Source organism: Onychostoma macrolepis, chromosome 11 (assembly GCF_012432095.1).
Source record: "Onychostoma macrolepis isolate SWU-2019 chromosome 11, ASM1243209v1, whole genome shotgun sequence".
Lineage (NCBI taxonomy): Eukaryota > Metazoa > Chordata > Actinopteri > Cypriniformes > Cyprinidae > Onychostoma > Onychostoma macrolepis.
Genome location: NC_081165.1, coordinates 18,782,926 through 18,803,405, shown reverse-complemented (window position 1 = coordinate 18,803,405; position 20,480 = coordinate 18,782,926). Strand labels below are relative to the sequence as shown.

Here is a 20,480-nt window from a genome sequence, read left to right as displayed (position 1 = left end):
GTACACAAAAACCTTTATTTTGGTTGCCCAGCACTATATATTATATTATCAAACAAGAGAATACATTATATATATATATATATATATATATATATATATAATATAATATAATTAATATAATATTCCTACATCAATCATCAACAATATTACATTATTGTAATGTCATAAGTATGAATCAAAGACAAAGTTTAAGAAAAATATAGCAATCAAAATAATCTGGATAATTATTTCAGAATATAGCAATAAAATAATCTGGAAATAATCAATCAAACGAAATGCTCTGGTTAAGTGGTTAGTCCCAAGGCAGAATAATTTGTAAATGTCATAAGTAATTTAATGGCAAACTCACGTTATGACAGGGAAAAAAAAAAAAGTTTAAGCAAGATATAGCGATTAAATTCTGAAATGATCTGGAAATAATCATTCAAATGAGATGCTCTGGTTATGGATACTTAGGCTGATGATACATGGGGATACATTTTGAGCAATTTTGTTGGGCAACTTTTTTGAGCAGTGTTGCACAGGCACTTTCCCCACTGAGAATGGGTAACACATTTCTATCTGGATACTTTAGATTGGTCATGGGCCCCGTGCCTCACCTGGTTGTCCGCTGATGGCAACATTAACCAAAGTTGCCTGGCAACATTGCCCAAAATTTTTCCTGTGTATCATTGGCCTTAGTTGTTTGACAGATGCTTTACCTTAGGTGAGCTCAGTGACCTGCGGAGCCCGTAGACTGAGGGGTCAGCATATATTCCCTCCTCTCTGAGTCGGCCAGGTCCCCGATCAAACCTGGTGCTGGGTGATCGGGCAGGTGAGGCAAAGCTGTGTGGAGAGTAGGGTCCTCCCGATGAAGAGGAGGGTGAACGAGGGACTGACCGCGAGCGGGGCTGTATGGAAAGCCGTCTCATAGAGTTCTGCGCTGAGTCCAACTGGGGGTAATAGGCAGGACCCTGGGGTCCCATCATCCACTGAGGGTCTCGAGGTTGACCATATAAGGGTCCGTCTCGTAATGACCGCCTTCTCTCTTCCATGGTCCAGCCAGGAGGTGGTCGGTTGTATGCAGCCGACATGGAGCAGATGCTCTCAGGTCGGACGCCAGGTGGGTAGAGGGGATAGTCATCTACATATGGAGGGCCGCCATACACACCGTAATAGTCTGATGACATAGCGCGGTTTACTGTGTAGTACCTGGATGGACTAAGAAGGAGAGGAATTGTCATTAACAGAAAATTAAATGCAAATGTAAATAAAAATACACTACCATTCAAAAATTTGGGGTCAGTATGATTTTTTATGCTTTTGAAGGAAGACTCTTATGCTCACCAAGGCTGCATTTATTTGATCAAATACATAGCAAAACCAGAAATATTATTGCAGTTTTCTATTTTAATTTATATATTTTTAATATCATTTAATTCTGTGACAACAATGCTGAATTGTCAGCAGCCAATACTCCTGTCTTCAGTGCCACATGATTAATCAGAAATCATTCTAATATGCTGATTTGATGCTTAAGAAAGATTTCTTCTTCTTATCAATGTTGAAAACAGTTGTGCTACTTAATATTTTTTGTGAAAACCAAGATACATTTTTCTCAGGATTTACAGTATTTATTTGAAAGAGAAATCTTTTGTAATGTTATAAAACTCTTTACTGACACTTTTGATCAATTCAATGCTTCTTTGCTGAATAAAAGCATTATAAAATCTTACTGACCTTTACATTATTAGGGAAAAAAATAAAATAAAGTAAGATAAATAAATTTGTAGAACTCCAAAAAGACTTAAAATAAAAATGACCATAAATTCTAGTTTTAGTTTTTGCAGCCCACTTGCATTATAAACAAAAATGTCATTAGACAACAATAAAACTATACTGCAAAGAAATTAATGATTCAATTAAATCAGTTCAGTAACTGTACCTGTTTTATTTAGTTTAGTTTGACATTAACTAAGTACTAAAATACTGTAATGAAACTAAAACTATTAAAACTAAACTTAAACTAACATTCACAGAGTGAAAAGGAAACCAAAATCATAAATGAAAAAAAATAAATTAAATAAAAACCAAATTATAATAACCCTGCGGATAAGACAAGGAAGAGGTTATGAAAGCACTCTAAACCTCACCTGCGGCCGTCGTCTTGAGGCACCAAGGCCCGCCGCTGGTTGACCCACTGCTGCAGCTGCGTCATGGAGCTCTTCCTCTGAGCGAGTCTCTCCGGTGCCGTCCTGGGCACAAAGCCTCTCCGCATCACCACATTCTCCTCATGTGGCTCACGCATATCCCTCACGTTCTCTTGGGACTGGTATCTTGAACCGTTGGGAGGACCATAGTTACCCCAGCCGTTGGGGTGATGGAGTGCCAGGCCTCCTTTCTCCCCCATTCTGCCCTCTATATTTGGGGTAACTGGGGTCACTGGGGTGCTGGGCGTGGTGTCTCTGGTTTCTACACCGTTAAGCTCGTGTTTGACCGGCTCATGGAGATCTGGCCTCTGGCCATTCTCTGCATGAGAGTTGGGCTCGAGGCGTTTGGCTACCATGTCGTTTTCGTCTGCTGCTGGGACGGGCTCAGATTTATTTCTGCAGAACAGCAGGAAAGAGAGAAAAAGACAAAACATATGTAAAACACTCATGAAATGTTGTTTTATAAGGAGTGCACATGACTGTTTGTTCCAGAGTATCAGGGCAGCAGCATTAATGGTATGCGCTTGTGTTCCATCTGTGCTATTTTAGTTGTTGCTCTGCATAAATTTTCATCAGATCTGAGTCTTTGCCTGTTTGAAATATGTTTCTCTGACTCCAGAATAATCACACTTTTAAGATGTTCTCCAAAACCATATGACATTTTTTTTTCTACTGTAAAACACAAAAGAGGAAATCTTGTAGAACTACTATTTGTACTGAATGCAGGTCCATAAAAGCACTAGACAAGTTTCAAGGAAGTAGCCATTATGACTCATTTGCTCCATTTCAATTGGGAATATTTTTAGTTCTTGGTATAGGACAATAGGTTTTATTGTTTGGCTGATAGGTTGTAACCGGGACTTTTATTTTAACAGCGCTGAAAACATGGTGCCTGAGAGCAGATGCACAGAAAACACATGGATGCATGTGAGTGAGCAACTTCAAACTGTGCTACGCTATATTCAGTTGGCCACTATGTGGTCAAATTATTAATGCCATATTCACTGTGTAGTACATGTAAAATTAGCATTGCCTTGTCTTTATTAAAGAAAATAAGATTCCCAGTGCACAAAGACTTTACACAGCAAGTTACTGGTACGTCACTGGTACAGTGTTTTTGACATTTTTAACAATTTCTCCATTTTTGAAAAGGCCATAATAAGAATAGAGAATCGAGCATTTGCTAACTTAAGTATAAATCTATTGATTTTAATCTACTTTTTTCAAAGAAGAAGAATCATGCAGCTTGGAACAACAATAAGGTGAGTAAATGATGACAGAATTTTCATTTCTAAGTAAATTAAAACAGTTTTTTGCTCTGTCACGCTGGTTTTGAATGCAAGACAGGATTGTGTGTGAATTAATGTGGACTAGAGATGTGTGTGTACCTGGATGTGGCTTGGATGTGGACCCTGGCAGCCTTACTCATGACTTGGATCCACTCCTCCTGCTCCTTCTGGCTGTCTGCACTGAAGTAGTATGTACGAGTTCCTGTGTGCTCAACCTGCAAACAGAACGCAATACTGCCCTTTAAATCCTCACTTTCCTCTTCCTCCTCCTCCTCCTCTTCGTTGCTTTCACACCACACCTGCAAGAGAAAAAGAGAGAAAGAGAGAATATTATTGGACTGTCCTATAGCCACTCCCATTGCACAAGAACATAACTGTAAACCTGATACCACAGGGACAACAGAGCATGCAAAACAGATCCAGCAGAACTCATGCAAAATAGCCCATTCAATTGTTCATATGTACATGAGCAAGTAAACAAAAGCCTGCGAATGAAAGACATGCTTAAAGACATAAACATAAATGCAGCATTATTATTTGGAGTAATATTTTGCTTAAAGGAATAGTTCTTTCTGAAAATTTACTCAAGCTCAGGCCACACAAGGTGTAGATGAGTTTGTTTCTTCATCAGAACAGATTTTAGAGAATTTGTTCAGATGAAGAAACAAACCAATTACATTTTGGATGGCCTGAGCTTGAGTAAATTTCAGAACAGATGTTGGTAGGTGAAGTTGCAGTGCATGCAAACAAAAATAGTCCATGCAATGACATAATTTTTATGTAAAGTCAAGTTTGTTGCTATTTAATATGCAGCACAACACTGGAAAATATGTGGCTCGGGCATGCAGGTCAGACTCACAAATATAGCAATTAAATGTCGAACATTAGCTGACAGGTGACTGAGGACTTTCAAAAAGTAATTTAGTCCAGTTTAATAATTCTATATTATGATTGACATTCATTTTAGACTACTGCATATAGACGTTTGAAGATACTTATTTACTTTTGTCAACCATCATTACTGTCAGCTTGTTAGGAACGTAAGCAAATGAGTCTGATCTTGTCACTTGTCATGCAGGAGCAAAAAAAGAGGTTCTCTGAAATACCTACTAAATGTGGCTCATCGACACATTGGAGAAAACTCAACTCAGGGGTCCTCAGAGATGGGGGTATTGGGAATAGAGGAGAAAAGACTACATAAGGATGACTAGATCAAATACAGAGGTCAACTTTAGGAGCAGGTTAGATGTGGGCTAGATGTGGTCAGGTTTATCATAATGAAGTGGACCTGTGCATTAATATCCTGAAAGAACTGGCAGTTAGTAAAAATGTGGCTTTGCTGTGTTATTACAAATACAAAATATCAGCTGTTAAGCACATAGACAATGGAAAACCTTTGTGTGATGGTGCTACATTAAATAAGTAACACAACAGTTTACACACATGCATGCTGATCAAAAACACTGTAGTACAGAACTTTACCACATGGGGGCAATACAGAATTTAGAGTTAACTGTGGACTAGGTTCTGTAGTCAGTCAAGTAACAAACAGCAAACAAAACAAAAGGAAAAATATATAGCAACAAACTTCAGAATCTACAAGCAAATTTCTCATGTTTGTGACTTTTTTATGATTAGTGTCTGAAATTAAACTTTCCTATTAAGGGACAATAAAAATATATATCATTTTTAGAAAATACATACAATACCAACTTTTACATTTAAAAGAGCTTTTTTCCCCCTGTATAAGTCCATTTATGTCAAATACTAAGACTACATGGATATTTTTGTCCACACATTTTAAATATGGGGTCTTTTTGTTACTTTTGCTGGCAATTTTGGTCAATTTATGATGCAAAAAGTCCATTACACAACGTCATATTTCTTTCTTTAACAGACATGACAGGTTTTGAATGAAGAGGGTGTGCTACCACTAATGAAACGTGACACGTCACTGGAAGTTACAATAATCTGACCATAACATTCAGTTGTATTTCAGGATCTCAACCAATGACAATCCTCTCAATTAGTCTTGCATAAAACGACCTGCACTTAGTCATCCGAGGGTGTGCCAAAATCAGTTTCATGCAATCTAATAGTTAACTGCTCCACAGGACAGTCAGCTAACTCACACTACAGACCATTAAGAAACAAACTGTATTTTTGAATAGACAAAACCCGATGAACAAGATTTATTTTAAATACACAAGTTATAATCATTCTGTATAGATAAAAGCGATCATCTGTGAAATGTCTAGTAAGGAGAAAAACCCTGAGAGTTTCGTCATGCTGTCAAAACAACTTCAATTAACCAGAATAACAAACCTGGACTATAGTAATCAAGTAATTTATTTCCTGTTTATTCACTCAGTAGGCTGCATGTTGTTTGCATGCTTAAAATTCTCTTGAAACTGAGACAGTCATCTGTGTCACAGGAAGTTTGCATTGTAGTGGTTGCTCAACTTACAGAAATCTGGCACAAAAACTAACCAGGCTATTGCAAGTCCTTCATTTGCACCTGCCAAAAGAATGCCTTGTTTCCTTTGATTGAACCTCTCCCTGAGGAAACCGTCAAACACTCCCGCACTATTCATTGCAGGGCTTGGCAAATTCTGTGCTTACTGTTTGCATTTGATTTTACAGAGAAGTCATTGTTCTTGCGCAGATTATTACTAAATGACTCTGAGCTGGCACTTTTAAATCTTTAACTTTAATATAGCTGGTCTTCATTTAAACCCTCTTTACCGTGTGTTCAACCTTCTAGCACACCTTTATTTAAGGAAATAAAGTGTAGGAGGAAGAGGTGTTTGGAAATTTGTAAGAATGCAAAAGGTATTTGACATTGCTTTGTGAGGATGCATGACAAATTAACCATGTTAAGCCGAAGTGACATGATTTATCCGGTACTAATTTGTCATGTTGTCGCTAATATAATGACTCAAAATTTAATATTATAACGTGAAGAGGTCACATGAAGTTCATGGGTTTCCCGGATAAGCAGTCAGTAATAATATGGTGTTGTCATCAGGAAACGTTATTATTCAGAGATATTTGACTGCTCAAGAATTTGGGAAAGAAGTATCATAAACCATAAACTTCAACTGCGTCCCAAAAAAAAACTCCCTTTAAGGGACGGTTCATTCAAAAATGAAAAATCTTCATCATTTATTCACGCATGCCATTCTGTATGACTTTTTTTCTTTTCCATCAAAGGGGTTCAGTGTTATTTTGGACACCACTGACTTTCGCTGTAAATAAAACACTTAAATATTAGTTAAATGTCTTATTGTTAAATGCTAAATGTATTATAAGATTAAATAATCTTCAGTGCTTGTAAATCACTTCTTCAAAGGTCAGTTTGAATAGTGACCTGTTTCCAAGTACATCCTAAAGACATATAGTATTTATAGTCTATAGGAGACATTTGTTTTTGCAGTGGCGTCACATGTCTGACTGATCTATCTTTACAGACCTACTCTTAACTACCAGGTACCCTTCTATCTTTACAAATCAGAAAGAAGAACTGACTTTGTCACATAGTATGTCAGTGCAGGACTATATTTAGTCAAACCTTAATTATGGCCTAATTGAAAATGTCTGTCATCTTTAGTGTGAGGAGATAAATATCTTGCATAGTTCTCTTAGGAATGTGAGAACTCAATATAGAAAAGCTCAATATCATCCTTAGGAATATCACAGGCTCGGTCAGACCATAGATAAAACCAACGCAAGATCACTTTTATTGTTGCTAGCCTGGGGATACAAGCCTACACATGTGAAAACCGGAAAGCATGTATTAGAATCTCACACTGTGTAGGATCTCATATTATAATGACGCCCACTTTTTGTGCATTTGCTGATGCAAGTGATGGTAACACACCAGACTAGCAGATGATCTGATAAGACTGACATTCATTTCACCCTTTTATTGCACATAAAAGAAGGTCAAGCTACATAGTCTTGTCGTAATCGGAGTGTGTTTTGTTTTCTCTCTCTGTGCCAAGAGCTCTCTGTCTCCTATGGCACTGGCACAGAGATGTGGCCTAGGACACATTAGCTACAAAGATCTATTACATAGTGGTGGAAAAGAACCATGTTTACACTGTAGACATAATCGAATGTCCAAGAGGGCCAATTTATTGTTAATGTTGGATCATATATTTCAACAGGCCACAATGAAAGTCACTGTAGGTTATTTCCTTTGAGTATAATATCCACTGACATACTTTCCCATCTCGGCAAAGGCTGAGCCATTCCAACTTGGCTTTTTGCACCACAACACAATATGTTGCGACGTTTTAGATTGGATTTCTGATGGGATTTCTTTACCTTTTTCTTCTAGTAAATTCCTCAATGGCCTCTGAAATTCTCTCAAAGCAAAGCAAAGAAAAACAAACAAAACTAAACAAAAAACAAAACAAAACAACAACAAAAAACACAAAACAAAACACCAAATCGAACCAAATTACTGATGGGATTTCTTTAACAAGATCTATCAATAGCCTCTGAAATTCTCTCAAAGCAAAGCAAAACAAAAAACACAAAACAAAACAAAACAAAACAAAACAAAACAAAACAAAACAAAACAAAACAAAACAGTTTTAGGGAGAATACAAAGTTTTTTTTTTTTTTTGTCTCTTTTAACTGTTAGGCAAAGTTATGCATGTGGTATTTCACTGCAAAACCCTTTGTCTGATTCACTAAAAACCCAGTATAGAGAATAACTTGTCATTATTTTTACACTTTGACATTTTTATAATTATAAATAGTTTGTACTGTGAAAAGAGCAATTCTTTATTAGTGAAATCCCCCTGTATTTCCCATATAATCCTCAATTTAAAAAAAAAAATATCACAACTTGAGATTCATCTGGGAGGAAAAGCTCAGAGAGTGAGCAGTTCACCCGTCTACACTCATTACATCAGATAGTAGTCGATCTGATCTTGAGACACAGTGAGGGACACTTACGCTGGACAGCAGGTACCACTGCCCAAAGCAGATCGATGTTAAAAAAAAGAAGGAACCGAGCAATTCCCTGCCTTGCTTTTTGGAGTGCCAGATAGAAGATGGAAGAGGAAGCAGACAGTCAAGCCTCAGCAGATATTGAAACGACAGACTTGCCTCCTTGCCTCCTTGCCTCTGTCATTCTGTCTGTCTCTCTTTATTTCTGAGCCTCTGACAGGTAGTTGTATACTCTCAGTCATGCGGAGCTAGTAAACTGAACTCTCTTGCTTTTGATCCATGTTTGCTGATCCTGGAGTCCAGGGGGCAGGGATGTGAGATGTGCTTGTGTAGATAAAACAGCTTTCAGAAAAGCATGATACCAAATGGGGTTGTCAAAATACCAAATATGTGCCAAAAATACCAAAAATAATTTTTACACTTATATTTATATCTCAAACTATTATTATAATTAAATGAATGTAAATTAAATTGAAAGGCTACATGCATGATTTATTACAAATATTTATAATATAAATATTTTAGAAACAATTTATATTATTATTGCTATAAATTCACTGCAAATTTTATTACACAAGTACACAAGCCAAACACAATATTTATTTTTAATACAAATATTTTATGCACATCACTTCAACTTTCTTTCTTTTTTATTTATTTGTTTGTTTATACTATAATGTAAATACTTGAAGGACTACACATATAATAATAATAAATAAAAAAAATAACTATTTTGTTTTTGACTCACATTATTATTATTTTTATATAAAAGCTTCTATCCCAGCTGTCCAACCTGCAACACAGCTGGGTGAAAGCAAACAGCTGGAAATACACACATGCAACATAGCAGGAAGGTTACAGCCACAGCTGTAATCTGATGCTCTCCAACATGTTGACAAAGCAGTTAACAGCACGAGCTCAAACAACAGCAAAAATATGGGGGAGAGCTGCAAAATGAATGATTGCAGCAACCTTTAATGACTAGGCGTCATACAGGGCTGGACGGCTTCTTGCGTGTGTGTTCTGTCTCCCACCGTACTTCACAAACATGCTCTCTGCTTGGTGTCTGTCTGTTCTAAACACTCTGATGTGTACTTCACACACAGAAAACAGACAGAGTCCACGTGTCTGATTAGAGAGACACCTCAGCCCCACACGCTGGGACAAGGTAACCAGCCCAGGGCTGCTGAGAAGAACAAAGTGAACTCAGGACAGACAACAGCGACTGCAGAGACAGGTGAGAATGGGAGGTTTGATCCAAATTGCCATCAACAGCTCCTCCAGACTGGCTCCTGTTTTCATGGCCTGCCCTACCATAGGGAAATATGTCTATGATGAATCCATTACAAACTAAATGAAGGCTGTCTGGCCATATCTGTACCTCCCACATGCAGGTTCTGCTAGTGATTCAGCTGCTGAAGACTTTTCCCTCTGGAAAGGATTTCTCAGCTGCAATTCTGACGGCGTGAGTTTCAGACTCACCTCCTGATCTTTCATGTTTCTGCCGTTCATCCCTCAGAGAAAACACAAATCTTAGGCTGAAAGTGTTCCAACCACGCAGCAGTTACACAACCAGCACTAATTAATAATGCAGCAGCTCTATACTGGGACATAGGAACAAGAGAGAGGAGTACAAGAAAAATAACCAAAGAGAACATAAAGTAACAACCACACACATATAAATGTTTACCCCTAGCTATCTAAAATAAGTTGGGCTGTCAACAATTAAAGATTGTAATTACTGTTTTTACAGTTTTACGGTTTTAATTGTTTGACAGCCCAACATATTTTAGATAGCTAGGTAAAAGTTTATATTGTGTGTGTGAATGTGTTACTTAAGAACTGTAGATTTCTTAATCACAAAATAGTTGCATATTTCAAAATTTGCAAATAAATATATTGCAGAAAAAAAATAAACAGACAATGGCATTAGAAGCCAATACAAAGTGGGGGGAAAACACTTTGAAAACAAAATTGAATCCCATTTAGGCCATACAGGTAGCATGAATATTTAATTTGTGTTAATTGATAATTGTTTTATCACATTTTGCTTTATTTTTATATAAAGTACCGCAGACTAAAAGGTTGTTCACAATAAGGATGCTAACATTTATAAATTTCGCTGATGATTATACATTTTTAACAATTTCTAATTGCAATTCTACGAGAATAGCAAAGTCCACATCACAGGTATGACAATAATGACAGAAGAACTATACTGTTGGATTTTTTTCCTCAGGTGATGAATGATAAAACACTGACAGAATGTCCACCTTTAGAATCCACCCAACTTAAAAGAGCTCACGCATTTAAAGCATCTGACGACAGAATGTTATTGTCCATTGGTATGGAAGCTAATATATTTATTGTTATAGTAATCATTCTTGATGTAAATGGGTTTAAATCCAGAGTTCTGTCATAAAACTCTAGATGGCACAGTCCGAACTCAATCTGACATAATGACATCATTATTCAAATGGTGCAGGTGATTGGTTTCTTTTTGCATCAACAGCCAATGAGCTTGCAGCTCAACATTCAAATACTCAGCTAGTGCTCGTTGTACCTTCCCCAGCTCCACCTGTACAGATCTGCTATAGGGTGATTTCATGCATTTTATATACGGGGGTTATTTCATTTATGTTATACAGTATGTGCAGCAGCAGTGTTTCTTATATGCTCACAGCAGCATTTCTGCATATGTTTTGGCAGCAGCAAGTCTCGCTACTTGCTCTGCCGCAGCAGCAGATTTATTCCACTAAGACCAAACAAATTAACATGTACATGACCATTTTGTCATGACAAAATTCCATTTTACATTTCAAAGAGAGCCTTTCAGGGGAAGATTTTGTCAGATTTACTGTACTTCTGGGGACAGTTTTGTCCTTAAAGTGTATCTAAGTATCCACACACACACGCACACACACACACAGGTATAAGGCCTGAAGCAATGAAAAGCCAGATTTCACAACGTGAAACCGAAGAATATCCCGCGCCTGGAGGCCAAACACCAGTTTTGATCCTTGCACACTGGAGGAGGACTTCATAAAAGAATTGGCAACACTTCCAGGAGAAAAGTTTGAATGAAAGGGCCCAGGGCAAGATGCACTGCGTCAGACGTGTTTCGGGTTCTTTTGTGGAGGCAACACGATACATGTAACCGTTCACTATCACAGAGCACGATGAAGAACGGTTCACTAAACACACCTTTCTTTCTCCTCACACACACAACAAACACGTCTCAGTATTTCCTGGTTAATTATTAACACCATGCTAGGTTATAAGTTCAGAACATGCATACAGGTATTTTTTAGAGACACAGTGTGACATATATGACGGTGGCATGATTTTTATTATGGCAACCATAAAAACGACACTGATCTGCGCTGACGTGGCTCCACACCGAAACTGCACCATAGGGGTCTATGATATGAAAAAGACATACTGCACACCTTTTCCCTTAGGGTGCAGATGCAAGAAGCTACTGGATACTTGTGACTGATAGTTTGCTTTGTTCTGAAAATATACCTATGGTGTATAAAATAGTCTCTCTTTGTAGGAGACTGAACAGCTTTGGATACATTTTCAAAAACACGTGGATAGGCAGACATGGGTTTTAGTGAAGCTATAATGGCGGTGTCTCCAAACCTGCCATTTCCACAGGGGATGAACATTAGAAGTAAATGTGTGATGTATAAACCATAGAAAAAACACAAAAAGAGAACTTTGAGAACTATATACACGTAAAGAATGTTTTGAAGTACATATGATCTTAAAGTCAAATAACTGAAATGATAAACCACCTCTTTCTTGAAAAATCAATATTAGTTAATGAACAACATCATTCAAAAGTTTGGGATTAGTACAATTTTCTAAAATAAACTAATACCTGTATTTAGCAAGGATGCATTAAATTAATTTTAAAAAGTGACAGTAAAGACTTTTATATTGTTACCAAAAAAAAAATAAATGCTATTCTTTTGAACTTTCTATTCATCTGTGATTCCTGAAAAAAAAAAAAAATTCACGGTTTGCATACAAATATTAAGTATGCATATTAAGTTATATTAAATTAACATTATTCACAATATTAGTGTTTCACTGTATTTTTAATCAAACGAATTTAGCCTTGTTGAGCGTAAGAGACTTCTTTTCAAAATCATTAAATAAATCATATAGACCCTAAACTGTAACGTATGTAAGCAAGATTAATTCAATAAGTCAAATAAGCAAAAATTCAAAAATCTCTATGTCTAAAATATAAGTATATTTAGAAAGCATATATAAAATACAAAATAGTAAATTACAAAATGAATATACGAGTACACCTGAATATTCAAAATGATTATCTTAAATATTCTAAATATAAACAAATTGCAAATAAGTAAATTCTAAGTCATATTTTACGCATAAAGAATAACCTAAATAACAAAATATTCAGAAAGCTCAAATCACAGTTCTGACAGAAGCCAGGCTTATTCCTCCTGATGTTTTTTAAAGGTAGTGTCAAAGGTCATCAACGCCTCAGCTGTGCATCGTCTTGCATACTTCTTTCCTATTGGTCAGTTTAAAAGCCAGGTGCCATAAAAAAGCAGTTTTACTCGAAACCTAACAAGACCTGCAGAGACATGACATCAGATTCTTGAGCATCTCCAGCCCAGCCCTCAGGGGCCCCGAGGAGCCGGAGGCAAGAGACATAAACACAGTTACCAAACACATAACGGTCTCACATTCTCCACTACTGGAACGAGCACACTTACAGTACAGCCGTATGTTTTAACTGTAAACACAGTTCAAAATAACATCCACGGATGCTACCCAGCAAGCACCCTGTCTAATCTAATAGAGCCTCACAAACAGGCAAAGCATAATCTTATTTTCTAAATTATGATAACTCACCACAACAACGTTCTCTCAGTGCGCAACCAGGGGCGTATCTACTCAGAAATCACAGCATTCAGTGACCTCTCATATATACTTGCTCCAAAGGTCTATGTACTCAAACCCAGCTGCCTCGGATCCTGATGAAAATATAATCTGACATTATGTTTGTCCTTCTGGCACATAGTGTGCAAACACACTCGGGAACGCATGCAAAGATGCAAAGTCCACTGCATGTGTGGGTGAGGGTAAATACAGATTCAGTGGTTTTGACTAAAAACAGATACACGGTCATTGAATCATGATTAATTCAGAGACAGTTTAAAGTTTCCTATGATCACATGACCTACACTGACACCGAATACCATGTTTACCTGTCACCCCTCCCATCCCTTGTCCCAACAGCATTCAAAACACTTACTAAAAATGCACAAAGATCACCAACCTTAAACGCAAACTTGCGGCTGATGTTATCCGATGCCTGGACTGCTCCAATCTTGAAGCTGAGAAGAGGAAGGCTGCCCAAGACCACTTCTTCCTTCTCGTCTGAATGGAATAAACATTGAAAAAGCAAAAGAAATAAGCATTAATACTAAAGTAAAAATAAAATACAACAAGAAAAAGGAAAATTTGTATTCCAACCTAGATTTCAAAAAGCTGATTATAAAATTAGGTGACAATTCCTTCCCAAATCAGAAAAGTCCAACTTCCTGTTGTGTGCCGCTACACTGGTGATGATAGGCAGTGGTAATGGAAAAGCAGGTAAACTGCAGGTGAATCCCATAATAGATATCCATTTTTATCTCAGCGTAACGCTAATGACACTGAAGCGAGAAGCAGCGCGCAGCCTAGGAGAGAAGCGCTCGGGCTGGTTAAATAATGGAGTACATCGTTAAATTTTCAGAACGAGCAGAAGCGAGGAGGGCAACGGAGATCCAGCGTTCACGTACTCGGTCTCCTGTACTGAGAGCTGCTGCCGGGGAAATGCAGTGAACCCACCCGCGCGTGTGTTCTGACAGCGCTCTGTGTGTGTGTGTGTGTGTGTGTTTGTGTGTGAATGAGAGAAAGGGAGGGGTGGAGGGAAAGGAGGGGTGGAGCAGGTTGTGCTTGTGCTGTATAGAAGTGGGTAGAGCGAGAGAGCGAGAGAGAGAGAGAGAGAGAGAAAAGATAGCTATCGTCCCTCAGTGACTCAGTGCTGCAGGAATTCTGGCTCTCGACCAGTTGTACCTGCACTGAACAACCAATCAGAGTGTATTATTCTGTCAACAAAAGCCTAGGCAAAAACAATCCTGTATAAGAAACATATATTGACATGGAAACCTATTTCTATTTCCCCACAACAAAATATGTTTGAAAACACAATGAAATGAACATTGCATAAAGGAAGGTAATAAAAAGCACAATCTAAACCTGTTTGTCAGAGCTGTAATCATTACAGACATTGACAAGGAATGTCACTCCCAATATTGATATTTGTGGTCACCAGATATGCATTTTAAATGGCTGATTCTTAATCTAATTTGGTTAGTCACCCAATCCTAGAAATGTGGTTACAGACTAGCTGTCTGCATAATGTCTAACCTTACAATGCTTATTCATCCACTGCTAAAATGTAGCATTTTCATCTTAATTTCCAGTAAAAAAAATTTTAAAACAAGATCAATTTGCCTGACAAGTAAAATTACATAAAATGATTAGACATGCTTTAGGAAATGAATCTAGAGTTAACTTTATTTATTTTTTACTTACCCTGTTGGCATAAAGTTTTCTCTTGTTTTAAGCATAATATTAAATAAATAAACCAGAAACATTCTTAAAGACATATTGAAGTATTTTGCTCAATTAATTTAATACAATTAAATTATATTAAATCTTTTAAGGGACTGTCTTGACTGGAAAACAGCTTGGTGCCCAAGCTTTTACATATTTTCTATAATAGGTCATTTTACAGAAGAACTGTTGTACAAAATGCGGGCTGACACATCAATCACACGCACTCCATAAAAACAGGTATGTCAATACAAAAGCTGAGGCCATTCTAAACCCAGCACACAGAAGAACCTTATTTTATAATGTAATTATTTGATATTTTATTATTTTATAATGTAGCCCTTGACCAAAGATACCACTGTTCATCAGCTTTTTGTATGCAAAAATCCAGTCATTTTAATAGGAACATTATTAATTTCATTAATGTGACTGCACCCCAAGACTGGTTGTAGAGGGAAGCTAGATCTGTTACTGAGAAACTTATTTATGTCAGCATACACTGCTAATCATAACCCAGAATCTATTTTCACATTTAACAATCATTTCATCTAAGTTTCTTTTTTTTTTCCTGTTACCCTCTCTTCCTCGTACTTGGCATACGGCTCTGATATCTGCAGCGACGACAACAGCGGGCCATTTTTCATCGTCTCCCTGTGTTCAGAATACCAATTGAGGCATTAAATTGCTCTGTCACACATTCTCAAACTCTTTTGCACAGCACAGTTGGGTAGATGGATCCGGGGTGATAAGAGGACGTAGGGTGTTGTGCCTCCAAACACAGCGCCGTCGCCAAGATATTAAGGGCAGCTGTGGAGACGTATGGGATACAGCCAGCCGTGGAGTGTTGCTGATTGTCATTTTTAAATAAATGACCCTCTCATCCCAGTGAGCCATTCAATCGAGGAAGGAAAGAAACTTCCTGGTGTTCCTGGAGTGTGTTTGTTATGCCACTAACAGTGACTCCTATTAATATTGTAATGTTTTTCAGCTGTATGCAGTTACATTTTTGAATGCACAATGATCTTTGCGTACAGTAGTTGCAAAATGCATTACAGTACAAATGGGATGACATTACATTTGTTGGGATACTCAAACCTGTACATCACTTTGACTTGTTAGCACTTTTTCTGATTTAAACAGCATTGAAGTAAAAAAAAAAAACAGGAATCGTTCTATTTTATAAATAGTTCTAAGTTCTATAAATTGAAACCAATGCATCTCATTGCTCATTCACTTCCTTTTAAAAGGAAGTAGTACTTTTAAAATTGATTTTAATAGTTTGTTTTAGCACGTTGCTAAGCTAACATGACACTAATAAGCATCACAATTACAATAAAGAATAACATTCTTTATACATTTGGGTATTAATAAGTATTCATAATCAGAGCTATTATTAATTTATCTCAGCTCATCCACCGTCTTGGATTTTTTTTTTCAGGAAATTGAGGGCATTTGGAGTTTGACATTTGCATGTTGTCAAACTAAAAACACAATATTTAGAATAGCACAAAATGACAAAATATACACTAATATTGGGTAAAATATCAACTTTACCATTCAAAAGTTTGGGGTCTAAACTTTCAATTATTTAATAAAGTAAAAACAGCAATATTACAGAAATATTAGTACAATTTAAAATACTTTTTTTCTATTTTAATACATTTTAAAATGTAATTTTTTTTTTACATGATTTTTCAGAAATCATGCTAATATGATGATTTGATGCTCAGAAAAATTCTTAATATCATTTTCAAAAGCAGTTTTGATTATTCATATTTTTGTGCAACCAGTGACACATTTTTTGATGAATAGGAGGTTCAAAAGAATAGTATTTTTTAATAGAAATAGCCAAAAAAAATAAATAAATAATAATAATAATAATATTATATATATATATATATATATATATATATATATATATATATATCTTTACATTACTCAAAGTTTATTATCATTTTCTGTTGCTTTGTCTGCCACCTTGGATTTACTGCTTTTCATTAGGTGCTACAATGCATTTGGGACAATCTTCTCTGTGAAGGATGTCAGGAGTGTTCTTATAAAGCCTTAAAATGCTCCCTCCGCAAGCAAGTCACTAGGCTCTGGAACTGAGCATGTGTTTTGATGTTGCCTTCAGAATATGAGCGTAATGGAGAAGCAGTGTGAAGTAATTAGCCAGAATGACGTGGGCAAAGTCAACAGGGTTGAATCATGCAGCCATAGCCCCACAGGCCTTGCTTGCTGCACTCACCGATATAATTAAACCTGCTCTGCTGCACACAAAAAGCTTGATCCAGCCAAGAACCATTACTGTAGACCTCCTCCTTGGGGTAGACACATGCACAGATGTTCTTCAAGTTTATGATTAAATTGCAGCCCAAGCTGGGAACAGTTCATGATCTAATGTGATAGGCTAATGGAGCTCTAATGGCTCTCAAATTTACACAACAAATAGGAATTAATGAGACCAATGAAAAAGGAGGATTTGCTCACATGATCAATCAATCCTCAAACACATACTCATTACTGTGCAGTATCCACATACACATGTGTTGACAGCTTTATCCTCCATATGCTTTGTGGTAGAAAACAACAGCCTTTACACCTTTTTTTCTAAACCCAAACAAACCCCATGACACGCGTATCTGAGAAGAGCCAGGAGGACGTCACTCCCTTCAGAAAACCTAAGATCAAATGCATGGGAGTCCTGCCAAAGGGAGAAGCTTGCATGAAGGCAGTAAGGTAATAGTTCAAAGAAGGAAGCACCATTGCCTGTAACACGGGCCTGGAAGACTCCACATGGGAATGAGGAGGTGTTCAAGGAAAGGAGTGATCTTCAAAGCATTTTTTTTGGTTCAAGATGTTTTAAAAACATCTTCAGTAGTGCAAGAGGTGTTGGTCTAGTGGTACAGTTTTTGTTTGGCATGGAACTGGTTCAGAGAAATTAAAGTTCATCCAAAAATGATAATTAGGGCACAATTTACTCACCGTCATGTTGTTCCAAACATACAGGACTTACTTTTTTTGTAGACCACAAAAGAAGATCTTTTGTACAGACAGATGACAGAATGAAAAAGTGAATAGGGTCCAAAACAACAATGTACTGAAATGACTAACTTCATTTGGACAAAATATATGAAAACATCTTTTGTGTTACATGTGACATAAGAGTGAGCAAATAATGAATTTTCATTGTTGGGTGAACAATCTCATACACACAATGATACAATGATACACAAAATGCACAAAACAACCAAGCAAATTGCACAAAAATGTGCCGATCATGATGCATTTTCATTGTACGGCAAATTTGAAAACTATTTTTGTATTCTACTGGAAAGCAAAAACTTTTTGGCAACAACAAACATGCAACATATTAACATTTAAACAAGTTGTATTTTAAAATTGATTTTGGCCCATAATCTATTTGGTATGTGCTTTGTTACTTTCAACTGGCATGATGCTTCTGAGCAAACACTAAGTGCTCAAAAACCTCACTGTTTTTACATGGGTGATTGGCAGTCACAATCTCACAAAACAAGTTTGTGTCTGATTTGGCATGCAAAGAGAGCAGGTACACAGGAACAAGACTCCCATCTCTGAAAACTGAGAACATACTAAAAACAACACCGATAGCAAGTGAAGAGTGAGTCTTACAGGAAGTCTGACATGTTTGGAGACACTGAGAACACAGTTTCTCATATTTGCATTACCTCAGAGAGTGTCACTGTCAACTATGGGCAGGTGCGCACACACATAAACACACAAAAATACAGTCCAAAACTACATGACTGAATAGTAGTGCCATCAATGTTGTTTGTTTTTTAAACAATGCACAATGAATCACTGACAAGAGTATTGTCATAAGATTACGTGATAAAACAAAAAACAAAACAAAAAAACTTAACTTGATATGTTTTGATTTAAAGTCTTCTAAATGATAGACTAGTTACACCTTCTTCAGCAAATATAAGATAAATCACTGACTGATATTCCCAGATGGTAAAGTATGTGGATTTTAAATCACTTAAGGAAATGCAGTACAGAAAAGAGGACACAAAGATAAAGTACAGTGTTCCTTTTTAGTAACGAGGGACAGAGGGAAATATATGCAGAAAGAAAGAAAGAAAGAAGAGAGGAAGAGGGGTGTGCTAAAAACATTTTTCTCGTTGATAAATTTACAAACAAAATTTCTATAATACCTATAGAATAAGGAATAATTTACTCAAACATTTAAATTTTGTCATTTAATCATCCTCATTAACCCCCAAAAAGACAGTATTTTAAAAATATACCAAATTCAAGAAATATTCTCTGAAAACAAGCTCTGTTGTTCAAACAAGCTCACAATAAGCCAATTACATATAAGAATTATTTTCCCTGAAAACAACACAAAAATACTAAAAGATAGTTGTTAAAGATTTTTTCTAGTTATTTTTTGTGGAAGGAAGAAATTCATGTTAAACAAGGTTGAAAGAAGAAGGGTGGAAAGGAATCCACTGAGAGCCAGTGAACTAGTGTGTTGCTGTTGATCCTGACTGCGGCTTCAGGGAAGGGGGCAAGACATGTGCTGGACATGCATCATCCACACCTGCGGGGCAACCTCTCATATGCTGACATGTCTCATCTCTGAGAGCATGCTATCTGCCCATGGAGTCTAAATTTATCCACGAGAGCGTAGGCGGGGCTTGGGTGACAGAGAGGTTTGAAGTGTTTCAGTATCTTGCAAACCCAAAATAGAACATTTGTCATTCTTGTCAAGGAATTCATCTTCTGTGGAAATTATTAGTAGGGTGATATCTAACAATAACATTCTGAACACCTTGCATTGGCCATTTTCAACTTCCCATCAGGGTATTTCCTGATGGCATTAACCATTACGAACCCTGCATCTTTTCAAATGAACAAAATTATAAAATGTAAAAAATGATCATAAACATATTTTTGTTTGCTCGTTATATTTTAGCATTTAGAGTAGAAATGAAGCATGGACATAATGTTGGTGTCCCTGAAATATGAACCAGGTCGGAAAGGGTTAAACCCCTCATCTGTGATTGAGAAGAACATGAAGGAACATCTGGACAAAGCTGCATACCAACTATCTTAACACCCTCCTCTATCCCACAATGCCTCTGGATGATGATTCTCCATGCATGAGCTGTGACTGACCTTCACAGCTAGTCTAAAGGAGACAGTCATACATTCCTGTCACGCATATCACAGACGCCGCTTTCTGAGAGCATGTGATGGATGTGTTTGGATATTGTTTGAACAATTCACTACTAATTTGCTTCACACTTAAAGGTGAAGTGTGTCATTTCCACACCAAACGTAATTGCAACAAATAAAAATGTCTTCCATTGGCCAGACAAACAGATAAACAGCAGAACATTCC

At 36.9% G+C, this 20,480-nt stretch overlaps 1 protein-coding gene across 14 annotated transcripts in view; it reads right to left on the bottom strand.

Annotated features, from left to right (window-relative positions):
* Positions 1–20,480, bottom strand: part of plekha6 (pleckstrin homology domain containing, family A member 6) — a 93,198-nt gene that overhangs the window by 15,439 nt on the left and 57,279 nt on the right. For 9 of the 14 annotated variants that reach the window (XM_058790739.1, XM_058790741.1, XM_058790736.1 and 6 more), the window contains 4 exons: positions 13,764–13,864; positions 3,578–3,777; positions 2,133–2,585; positions 702–1,200 (listed from right to left, as the gene is read on the bottom strand). In XM_058790739.1, coding sequence (XP_058646722.1) covers positions 702–1,200; positions 2,133–2,585; positions 3,578–3,777; positions 13,764–13,864 — 1,253 coding nt within the window. Of the gene's footprint in view, positions 1–701; positions 1,201–2,132; positions 2,586–3,577; positions 3,778–4,584; positions 7,895–13,336; positions 13,614–13,763; positions 13,865–13,960; positions 14,372–20,480 lie in introns of those variants that run through there. The other 5 variants (XM_058790744.1, XM_058790738.1, XM_058790747.1 and 2 more) reach the window with 5 other exon arrangements.